The sequence below is a fragment of the Cibotium barometz genome, chromosome 50 (genome assembly GCF_041138505.1).
Source record: "Cibotium barometz isolate CiBa-2024 chromosome 50, ASM4113850v1, whole genome shotgun sequence".
NCBI classification, from domain to species: domain Eukaryota; kingdom Viridiplantae; phylum Streptophyta; class Polypodiopsida; order Cyatheales; family Cibotiaceae; genus Cibotium; species Cibotium barometz.
Window position 1 is genome coordinate 36,358,758 of NC_141095.1, and position 12,176 is coordinate 36,370,933.

Consider the following 12,176-nt stretch of genomic DNA (forward strand, 5'->3'; position numbering starts at 1 on the left):
TGCTTGTAAATCTATTGTAATCATCATTTAACACTAAAATGGAGTTGTAAAAGGGTAGAAATTGCCCTTGAATCTTGAATTGGATCAAGAGGTAAGACCCCCTTCACATCATCATGAACAGTACACAAGAAATGGCTAAGTTTAATGGGGAGCAATTCCATACATAATAGCAAACAAAGACCATGTATTTGCTCATGAGGAAGAATCTATGGGGTATAATTGAGGGAAGAGATGAATGTCTAGTGGAGAGTGGGGAGAATAAGTGGAAGAAGAGAAATGAGAAAGCATTAGGGCTCACTGCAATGATGAAATCATTCACCACATTGTAGGGATACAACACGCTAAACATGCATGGGATAAACTTAACAAATTATTTGGCACTCAAGAAAATAATTCAAAGATAAATTTGCTAATTCAATTCTACAAACTTGACATGAAGTAAAGTGAACTCTAACCACACACTTGAATAAATACAAAAGCATTAAGCAACAACTTGCAGCCATTGGGAAGAAAGTAGAAGATGACGAGGCACTAGAAGTGCTTCTAAAGAGTGTGGACAAGGGAGAGTATGAGAACATTGTGGCAACCTTAAAGAATGTACCAGATTTGAAGGTGCATGAGATAGAAGGAGCTCTACTAGAGCAAGAGAACAAGGTCAAAGAGAAGAAAGGATTGGAACCAACAACTGGAAAGGAGAAAGCATTCTACACACGAGGAGGCCTCGTACGAGGACGAGGAAGGAAGTTCACTTGCCACAACTGTGGAAAGCCATGATATATGGCTAAAGACTGCTCTACAACAAACCATATGAAGAAGGATCCACATCGGCAAACTTCATGGAGACTCTTAAGGTAAATGAGTCAGGACATCTTTTCTGAGAGAGAAAGAGAGAGAAACCGCACAACCCAATGTAACATGCCCCAATAGAGTAAAACCAACTGTGAGCCACTGATGATGTAGGCCATGTGGTAGATATATGTGTGAGCACTTTAGTCAAGGTCACGGGCACTTGTAGTAGCCTTAGACACAGAGAGAGAGAGAGAGAGAGAGAGAGAGAGAGAGAGAGAGAGAGAGAGAGAGAGAGTGTCAAGGACTATAAGCTAGGGACTTAAGGCATTGGTCGCGGGATACCAAGTAAGAGGGAAACTTGGTATAGGGTCCAGGTGTGCTAGAATTATTCACTTGAGGGAGGTGTTGAAATATGCAAGTGAATGGGTGTGTGTGGGAACAAGCCCTTATCTAGAGATCATAAAAGGGAGTCAGAAATGTGTGGATCGCAGTGAAAAGGTGAGAAGAATCTACAGAATGAGAGAATTAAGGGTAGCATGAGTGAATATTGGAAAGATTCTAGGAAAAGGTGCCCCCAGATGTAGGGTCTCAGAGACTACACAAATCAAGGAGAAATCTGTGGGATTAGATGCTTGGCATCTTGTGGATGTAAAATCTATAAATTAAGGCATTGGTCTAATGAGAAATTGCTAGTTTTTGAGTATCCATGCTTACATTAAGCTATTAGATTAATTGTTTACTAATCTCATCTTAATCATCTCTTAATTACTTGCTAATCATGTTGATCTTTGCATTTGATCCACCATAGCTCATCACATTGCTGCAAAATCAACTGTCGGGAATGATTTTCGTAAAAATTTCTGGCGATGTCCCATGACCACAAGGGTACTTCCCGTGTCTCGAATAGACATTTCGATGACCTTTTTTCTTGGACGATGGACTGTCAGATTATAAACTTCAAATCATGATTAAAGTACTTCTGGGTACCCGTTTGAGTTCGAAAAAAATGGGAGACTAGGGTATTGTGATGGTTCTGATTCCAAATTTGACCTCAGAATTCTTAAATTCATAGTAGAAATAGCCTAACTTGAAAATACCCTTTTTGGACCTATAAAAATAGCCTAACTTGAAAATACCCTTTTTGGACCTATAAAAATAAGTTGTTAAGAGTAGGAAGAATATAGGGACTTTGTAGTGGTTATCATGTCGAGACCCTAGACTTGACCGAAAGGCCATAATCACACAAGTAAGGGTTAATTGGTAAAACATTTACCCTTGGGGTGCAAAATAAAGATGAGTTCGTCCTAGAGTAAGCATGAATTCAACCTCACTTGAAAATAGCAGATCAATTAAGCGAAAGAGGAAATTTGTGACTATTCCTTTGGGAAAGTCTAAAAATTGAAATAAAAGATCTCGTGAGAATAAAAACTTAGAAATCTTAGTTGAAAAATCCTTTTTGTGAAAATATAAACAATCTCACTGGAAATCTTTACTTGCATAGAAACCTGTTTGATAAAAGGACTATTTTACTCCAGAATGCTGGAGGGAGCATTTGGTTTATTAAATAAGCCCATGGACCTAAGAAACACTTCTGTTGCAACAGCCTACAGGGAGTCATCAAAGGATGTCCCACGCGAAAAATTCTGTTGAGGTCTTGACCATCCTCGGTATGATTAAAATGGTGTGCTCCCGGTACAATGGGCGAGGGGCCAACAAAGTGGTCCCTGAGTGAAGTGCTAGGACACCTAAGGAGGGATGATCCTAGAGGGTTCTGACCAGGTGATGCTCGGGCTCGCGGGGTGGCTGATGACACCCATGCATATGACGAGGGAGATCTTCATGGATTGGCGAGAAGTTTTATGTATAAGAAATGAATTTTGGAAACTCAATCTGGAACTCGTTGGTTGGTTATCAGACCTTCAAACGGGGCATCCGAAATGATACTTATGTTTTAAAAAGGATGGAACTTGGTATATTCAAGCTGTGAAAATGTATTGGTACTGATAATTGATTACTCATCCTTGTCTTAAGAGGAGTGTGTGCATAAATGTTTAGAGGAGTGTGTGTGTATTTGTCTTCGAAAGCAAAATGGCATTTCAATTATGGATGGGTGAGTAATTGAATTTCCACCAATACAGTGGTTGGGCGGTCGGCTAACCCATGGGACTGGATGGGGTTAAGACTAGATTGGTGGAATTCCTTATAGTTGAAATATAAATAAATCTAAGGGTACAAGTTTAGCTTAAGATACGTATGGTAGATAGAGAACCCGGACAAGTCTTGTTTTAGGGGACCGGACCAATGGTTGTGTCCACTCGAGGGGGGAAAAAGCGTTGATTTCTTTGAACCAAGTGCAAGACTTGATCCTCACAGGCTGAGTCACTCACAGTCTGGAATAGAAGACCAGTAGACTAAAAGACCACCTTAGATAGTTTGTGTTAATTTTTCCTTGGAGGAATTGCCCATGTTTTCCCAACAAGAAAAGTTTTTGGGTTTTGGCTTAGTGAAGAGTCACTTGATCGTCTCTTTTTCGGATAGACGTAGGTGTGGCCCCGAGTGGGATACTTTACCCTCTGTGTAGTTGCTATTCTGCTACTAGCATTCCCATAGATTGTAGAGGGTAGGGGTCTCACATAGACCTTCTTGCTAATGTCATTTGATCTGATTACTAGTTGTGCATCCAGCTGAAAACTTTGATTACTAGTTGTGCATCTAGCTGAAAACTTTGATCATGTCCCTTGTCATGTTGAACATTTTCAGCTTCATGTTGGGCAGTATCATGTTGAGAACTTTCAGCTTGGCTAGGATGCTACCCAAGCAGCTAAAAATCCATCTCCTCCACGTATCAGCCTAGAGAGACGTGATCAAAGCGTGTTTTCAAGGCAACGTGCTGTCCAAAGTCTCAATGTGTGCTTTGAGAGAGAGAGAGAGAGAGAGAGAGAGAGCGAGAGAGAGAGAATGTCATTCAAATCACAAGTGGGAAAGGAGAGGAGTGGCTGAACGACCTGGGCCATTGGACTAGTGAATATGTTGTGGGATAAGAAGACGTGGGAGGAAAAAAACAAAAACAATAATTTTTTTCAGAGAGCATGTCGTTCGATTCACAAGTGGGAACGTAGAGGAGTGGTTGAACGACATGGGCCATTGGACTGGTAAAGCTGTTATGGGACAAGAAGATGTGAGAGGGAAAAAAACAAAGACAATAAATTTTTCCTCAAAACTTAAAAAATGTCCTCAAACCACCCTCAACCCCACTAGAAAAGGAGTGTCAATGATACCACTTTTTGAAACCACCTAACCATGCTTCCACCCATGTAGTTATTTCCCAATAATATGTGATATCCCCTTTTAATATAATATTTTATTTTTATCATCTAAGAGACATCTTTACTATTTGATTAGTTCAAACTTTCCATGTTGTGATGCAAGAAACAATCATATAATAACACATGGTACAAACCTCCATTGATGAGGAGACTGTATGTTATAGACAAGGAGCCTGGGTAAAAGCATGCATATATCTCTGAAGGATTGTTGTTGATTGAGTGGATTTGTCTTTAATGATGAAAGCTTTTGAAGAAGTTAGACCTTGAATACCTTCGAGCCTTGTGCATGGCTTGGTTGATATTAGAAAGTTTGTGAGAAACACTCTTCCATATCATTTGCACTGCATCATCCTCTTGAGAAGGAAATTGATACTCAAAATGGATATGGACCTCTTTTAGCCTCTTCCACATGCTCGTCCACTCTTCTCTTCCAATGCTTCTTAACAACTCAACGAGGAATCCCTTCTTTAGAGCATCAGAGGAATGCACAAACAAGCAAAACTCGCTGTAATCCAATACCTCCTCATAGGGGAGTTCAATATCCTTGCTTATGATCACTGGCACACAGTGGCTTGCTATGGCATCAAATAATCTATTGGATGAAGGAGTGTCCCCTGCTAAATGAAGGCAAAATTTGGAGGATCTCATTCCCTTGGTTGCACTCCTTATCCCTTGGCTTCCTGGGCTCCCATCTCTAAACTCCACTCCTTCCTCATCCTTGATGAGATTGTAGAGCTTTTGCCGAATGATTCCACCCTGCATTTCGACCACACAAAGTACTAAGCTTTTGAGCAACATGCCAAATATATTCACAGAAAGCAATGGATATACTTCTTTGGTCATTGTCATTACTAGGTACTCTATGATTGGGCCACCAAAATGATATGAAAATCAGTCTATGTGTTCATAGCTTTCTTTTCTCAAAACAGCCTACCATCAAGCATCAAGAACCCCCCCCCAAAAAAAAAACCCAAACATTGTCAATAGAAAACAATCATAAAAACCTTTTAAAATTAGGCTGTTAATGAATATAGCTTCTTATTAAGTTGATTGTCAACACATTCATGATTAGAAAGGAAAGGGGAAACAGATAAAAAGCTTTAGGCTATTAAAATGAAAATAGCTTCTTAATTTGATTGTGAACACATTTATGATTAGAAAGCAAAAAAGGAAAAGGAAACACATAAAAAGGTATGGGGCTGACCTCCTTTCTAACGATGGCCCCTTGAAAGAAGAGGAGGGTGGGTCTGGTGTGAAAGGTCGAGAAATCCTCTTGAAAGGAAGGGATGATGTGCTTGTAAGGAGCCACAAGGTCCTTGCCATAGTTAGCAACAGTTGATGAGAAACGACCAAAATCAGCCACCACAAACATGGCACCCCCTAAGTGCTCCCGGGCCACATTCAGACTATTGGGGTGGTGCACCACAAGGATATGGTCCCTGCCCCTTGATCTCCTCCAAGGCTCTTGTTTTAACAAATAATTCACCAACCTCCTCTGCAACTGCACATTCAATGAGCCCAACCCCATCCTACTATACTTGTTGTAACTCAATGAAGAAAAAAATGGCACAAAACACACATCTGCCTCCCTTGGGTCCTTCACTCGGATGGCTATACAAGGCCTTGATTTACCCATACCATAATTATAATCAAAGCCCTCCTCAGAATTAATCAAATCAAGAGTAAGCCAATACTCCGGGCTGTGTTGCTGATAGAGCCCACCTGGATACCTCACCATTTGTGTGAAGTTCCTGGGCCAAATCCCGTCATTTGAACTCATTGGCTGGATCATCCCAAAATGAAACTCCGGTGGCAAATCATACATGAACACCTTCAACAAGGCCCTGTCCTTTGTACATGCATTAATATTATCCACTGTATCACCTGCTGCAATCCCCTGAGCGTCATCATGCAAATCCCCTGTTAAATCAGCGTCATTAGCACCATCAATTCCTTGAGTGTCATGCAAACCCCTTGTTAACCCACCATTATCATCATCATTAGCACCATCGTGATTGCCTTCTTCTTCCACCTGTATTATGCTTTGATTAAGCTCCCTCATAAAACCAGAGCTCACGTCAATGTCGGCTTTCCTCAGCGCCTTGATCTCATTTACTTGTCTTGCAAAGTAACGATTTTGGATGTGTAGGCGGTTGAGCTCCGTATGCAAACCATTCAGGTGATCCCAAAATATCAAATGATGGACTGATGAAATCGAAGTAAGAGAGGCCAGCAATGCCGCCAAAACCAGCGTAGACCCAAACACAACAATAAAACCCCTCCAAGCGACTACAACATGCCTGCTTATGCGCCCTCCAGGCTTCATAATTGCAGAAAATTCATAAGAAGCTAAAGCAAGGTTCATCAATCGATGGATTATAAGTCCAAATTGGGCTAATTAATCCATATCCATTTAATCTTAATTGGGCATATTTACATGATCTTTTATGCGCAGAGAGCGCGTTTGAAACTGCCTCAAATCCGAAATCAATTAGTGGGGCAATGAAGCAAAAACCAGTTAACAAGCTATTTCCTATACCCGTGAGAGGAATCTTACTGTTCTGAAAAGTTCTATCGCACTAAACTCCCGAATTCCGCCGTTAATGAGGGCGATAACAGTGAACTAAAATCCGATAATCCTGTAGAAGGGAGTTGCGCCCAAGATACGGAAACCTAAATAAATTAACAACTAAGTAGAGAAAGAGAGAGAGAGAGAGAGAGAGAGAGAGAGAGAGAGAGGGGAGAGACCGCGTGTCAAGTTGACGAATTCTCGTAGCTCCTCCACGACCTTGCCACGACGTGTAAACGTTGGCCCCTCCTCTCACGTTCATTGAGAAAAACAGAAAAACTGCCCTTTCACATGCTTGCAGTCATGCTTGCCCTTATGTAGTCACGTAGTGCTCATGATCCCATCCTTCTTTTTCCTCTCTTTATAAAAAAAAAAAGAAGAAGTTTGAGCCTCAAAACTTTCAACCCAAATCCTCAAACCTTCCCTCTCTTAAAATTGAAGGCATTTCTTATTGGTTTGTATTAATTTGAAGGTATTCATAACTAAAACCTCTCAATATCTACGATTTTTTTCTTATGAGGTCTTATTCCATTCCTAGTCGCACACGGGAATTTCGCCTGGCTACACACACACACCATACTACTCACCACACACATAGACACCCTTCGGAATATCTAGGAATTTTGAAACCTTCGACTATCAAATTTGTAGGTTTTTTCCAAATTTAGCGGTACAAAATACTCTAAGCCTCGAAATATTTCGCTCACTCGTTCCACATAAGAATTAGGAAACATTTTCGTTTGAAAATTCATTTTTATGAAATGCATTTTGACCTAATGAATGATTGGAGTGTAAACATTGGTGATCCTTGCTATTAGACATTCTCAATCACAAATGCTCTCAAAAGCTAACTTTGACTTATACATATATGAGGACCAAATCTTCGAACCATAGTAGAAGGATGGTTCAAAGTAGGCCCAAACAAAATTTATTTTGGCACTCATGAGATGAGGGGGAGAACATTTCAAGAAGTAAAAAGGGCTTTCAAAGTGAAAATCATGCTATAGGAGTAGGGTCAAGATTGGCTTCTAAGATTTGGAAGTGTCTTTGGAGCACGCATAGAATTTTAAGATTACCGTACCTTTAAGGGGGGTTTATGCTTTGGAAGAAGAGTATAAAAAGTATATTATTTTACATTTCATGTGAATGCATGTCCCATTCTTTTATGTGGTAATGTAGGGCATATGATGTATGTCTTTTATGTGGTCATGTAGGTCACATGATGGATTTCCAAACATTTGTTGGGAGCTCAAGGGGAGAATTATTAAAACATTAGCTTCACAAGTTCATTTTTATAACAAGCATTTTGACCTTATGTATGTAAACACAACATAGTTAGAGAAATATCATTCTTGCCATAGGAGCAATTTGTATGACATCATTTGGGTTCAACTTGAAACACAACCTAACACCACTTTTTGACACCATTTATAGGCTCGATTGAAACACATCATAGTTAGAGAAACATGATGAGATTTAATTATTTATAAATAAAGAATGTTTACTACAACCTTCACATGGTTACCTATTCAAAATGTTGACATAGCAATGTTTATTTACAACCTTCACATGGTTACCTTCAAATGCTTACCTATTCAAAATGTTGACATAGCAATGTTTATTTACAACCTTCACATGGTTACCTTCACATGCTTACCTATTCAAAATGTTGACATAGCAATGTTTATTTACAACCTTCACATGGTTACTTATTCAAAATGTTGAGGGAGCAAGAAATGTTTATTACAACCTTCACATTGTTACCTGTTCAAAATGTTGAGGTAGCACAAATTTTGTCTCTTTTCTCTTGCCAAATCTTGGTAGAGTTTATTGTACCATGAACCCAGTTAATTACCTTCTTATAGTTCTATGAGGAACTTGAAATACCACCTTGAACCACTTGACATCCAATATATAAGATTTTGAAGTTATTAATTGAACCTCCAAGATGTATTTAATTTTTCCATAGTAATCAAGCTTGTCGATGAGAATATTAGTATCTTGCATGTGCACTTGCTTGATTATCTTGCTTAGAATCTAAAGTGATCCCACAAATCAAAATTTACCATGATTCCACTTGGGTTGTTTGCTTTGAATAATCCACATGCTCCATGTGAAAATATATTCCTTCATACCACATTCCATTGACATCTATAATTAAAAGCCCTTCTCTCCTCAAATCTAACCCTTTTTGTCTCTTAATACATTTCCATCCACTTTATCATGATTTCGCTATTGAGAATACAAAATATTCACCTTGTGTTGCATTGCTCTTTCCATCCTCCTTGGTTTTCTTTTGCCTATTGGAACATGTGACACAATTCGCTCATTATCCTCATTGCTCTGGCTTGTTGGGATCCACTCATAAAAGATTCTTTGATATGTAGACTAGAGATTCTTGCACCAACCAACCCTTTTCCATGCTTTCTTTTGGCCTTGCCCTTTGCCTAACAAAATCCTTTACCTAGGGTTTTCATGATACATTGAGGAGGAACATCCACCGAGCATGAACAACACCACATATTGCTACCTCATCCACTAAATGGACCACCACATGTGATTGACTAGTGATTATAGACCTTGGAAATTTCTCCTCAATCATACACACTGCCTCCACTACCATTACTCAATCCGCATCATTGATAGTGGATGGATCAATCTCCTTTTAACTCATGTACCTAAAATAAAAGTAATGTAATGAGCGTGCAACAAAAGGCTTGAACCACAATAATGCTTTTATGTGCCAAAAATGAAATCACATGCTTTAATCTTACCTCACCACTACTCCCATTGTTTTGTTTTTTTCCTCCCACGTCTTCTTATCCCATAGCAGCTTCACTAGCCTAGTGGCCTAGGTCGTTCAGCCACTCCTCTCCTTTCCCACTTGTGATTCGAATGACATACTCTCTCTCTCTCTCTCTCTCTCTCTCTCTCTCTCTCTCTCTCTCTCTCTCCCTCCCCCCCCCTCCCCCACTCCCAAAGCACACATTGAGGCTTTGGACAGCAGGTTGCCTCGGAAACACGCTTTGATCACGTCTTTCTAGGCGAATACGTGGAGGAGATGGATTTTCAGTTGCTTGGGTAGCATCCTAGCCAAGCTGAAAGTTTTCAACTTGATACTGCCCAACATGAAGCTGAAAATGTTCGACATGACAAGGAACATGATCAAAGTTTTCAGCTAGCTGCACAACTAATAATCAGTTCAAATGTCATTAGGCAAGAAGGTCTATGTGAGACCCCTATCCTCTACAATCTATCGACATTTTGGGGATTTTAAGCTTGGTTCTAATGCGTAGAAAAAAGTGTGGGTAATGGCCCTGCCTCTTGTAGTGTAGGTATGCCTAAACCATGACTAATTACTTTCCTTTTTTTCATGATTAGAAGTTCTCTAAAAATTTGATCTTCTCTTCTACTCTACATCTTAGTAGATTTTCTCCCATGTTTACATGTTAAATAAATGATTAAGATCTCCCTTCTATGTTTGGAAAAGCATATTAATCTATGATTAAATCTCTAAGCTATGTTTCTCTAAGGATTAATAGATGGTTTAGTTATAAGAATGATAATCCTCATGATTATGCCCTTGTTTAAGAAAGAAGAATGAGATTAGGATGTAAATAAATGTTTTAGTGGATATGCCTTCATATAGGCTATCTCCTTTTTCTTCTTATTATCTTCCAAGCATGAAAAATCATGAAGATCATGGCTAAGTCATGCATGATGATGTTCCATAATTCTATAAAAAGAAATGACTTACTTAATGTTTATTTTCATGTGCATTTAGATTTTTATATCTAAAACAAGACTTATAGATACATTCATATGTTTATATGCATGGAAAGGCCTTGTTTAATTACTTAGAATATGATTTTGTGCATTTTATGTAAATATATTATGTATAGATATTTATGCATGTTCATACATGAATATTTAAGGGTTAAAAGAAGATATTATATGATATTTTATGCATATATTTATAGCATGAGTATGCATAAATATTTTATTAAAAAAGAAGATTTATGAGTATATTTTATCATGAATATTTCTAAACTATAAAAGATAATGTTATATTTTCATACTTATATTTATCACATGGAGTATGTAAAATATTTATTTATGGAACTCCCTCTATATTATTGGATGGGTATTAAAAAGATATATTCATCATTCTCTTTAGAAAAATATTATTCTTTACATTTTTCTAGAAGGAGGATTTTCTTATACTTATTGGAAAATAAATAAGATTTTTGTATTATTTATTATTAAATTTTTTATAAGGTTTTCTTTGGAAATTAAATAAAGAAAATTCTTGAGATGTATATTTAGTAATTGAGAAGATAGATAGATTTTGATATAATGTCATGATCATATGAAATGGGTCTTAGTATAAGAAACAAGTGTTTCTATGGGATGACCACCTTGTTGGGCAGCGGTCAAAACAAACCTCTCTAAGTACCACCTGCCGTTCGGCGGATATCGGTGTTGAAATATGCAAGTGAATGGGTGTGTGCGGGAACAAGCCCTTAGCTAGAGATCGTAAAAGGGAGTCAGTAAATGTGTGGGTAGCAGTGAAAAGGTGAGAAGAATCTACTAAATGAGAGAATCAAGGGTAGGATGAGTGAATATAGGGGTGTGGAAAGATTCTAGGAAAATATGCCCCCAGATGTAGGGGAGGTGGCACAAATCAAGGAGAAATCAGTGGGATTAGATGCTTGGCATCTTGTGGATGTAAAATCTATAAATTAAGGCATTGGCCTAATGAGAAATTGCTGGTTTTTGAGTATCCATGCCTACATTAAGCTATTGATTAATTGTGCACTAATCTCATCCTAATTATCTTCTAATTACTTGCTAATCATGTTGATCTTTGCATTTGATCCACCATAGCTCATCACATTGCTACAAAATCAACTTGGTATCAATGCCATAGCCTAGGATTCATCTAATTTTGAAGTATAATTACCTTGCTAATCATGATTTAGAGTTAATTCATTTTTTAAGTTCTTTCTAAACCTTTGCACCCCCAGCATGTGGAGGGGCTTGATCTCCCTCCAGCCATCAAATTGGATCAAAAGCTTTTAGCCACATTTAGTTAGACTCCCCATGCATCAGCCCATCGCTTCAAATCGTCAAACTGCTGCCACCACAGGAGCAGCCACAATTCATGAAATTTTCGGCGCCTTATTTTCTGAGAAAAGCTTCAAATTCATCATCACTGCTTGGAATTGGAACTATTGGAGCTAGCCTAAAGTGTTTGTGGGTGTGCTGAACATGCTGGTGATCTCAGATTTTAGAAATGCTTCAAGGAGAAGTGGCATCAAGCTCTACATCAAATTTGCAAGTGACTTTGGTAAAACAAAGATTAAGCATTCAATCTTTGGCCAAATCTTTTTTTTTTGGGCCTGATCCTCTACTAGACTAATACTATTAATGTCTTTGAAAGAATTTGAGCTCATTTGAACTCTAAGGCACCAGATCTAGCCTCCCCATAC

The 12,176-nt window shown here is 38.5% G+C and overlaps 1 protein-coding gene across 1 annotated transcript; it reads right to left on the reverse strand.

Annotated features, from left to right (window-relative positions):
- Window positions 1–4,200: 4,200 nt before the first annotated feature.
- On the reverse strand, window positions 4,201–6,531 carry LOC147610078 (putative arabinosyltransferase ARAD1). Its single transcript, XM_086786858.1, has 2 exons — window positions 5,320–6,531; window positions 4,201–4,871 (listed from the first exon to the last, which is right to left on the reverse strand). The coding sequence occupies exons 1-2, from the start codon at window positions 6,478–6,480 to the stop codon at window positions 4,347–4,349; spliced, it is 1,686 nt and encodes a 561-aa protein (XP_086642984.1). The 5' UTR covers window positions 6,481–6,531; the 3' UTR covers window positions 4,201–4,346.
- Between the last annotated feature and the right edge of the window lie 5,645 nt (window positions 6,532–12,176).

Coding starts and splice junctions, on each gene's coding strand:
- LOC147610078 (XM_086786858.1), bottom strand. CDS start 6,480: ATGAACCTTGCTTTAGCTTCTTATGAATTTTCTGCAATTATGAAGCCT. Junction 4,872..5,319: donor GGGCCATCGTTAGAAAGGAG/GTCAGCCCCATA, acceptor GTCGAAATGCAG/GGTGGAATCATTCGGCAAAA.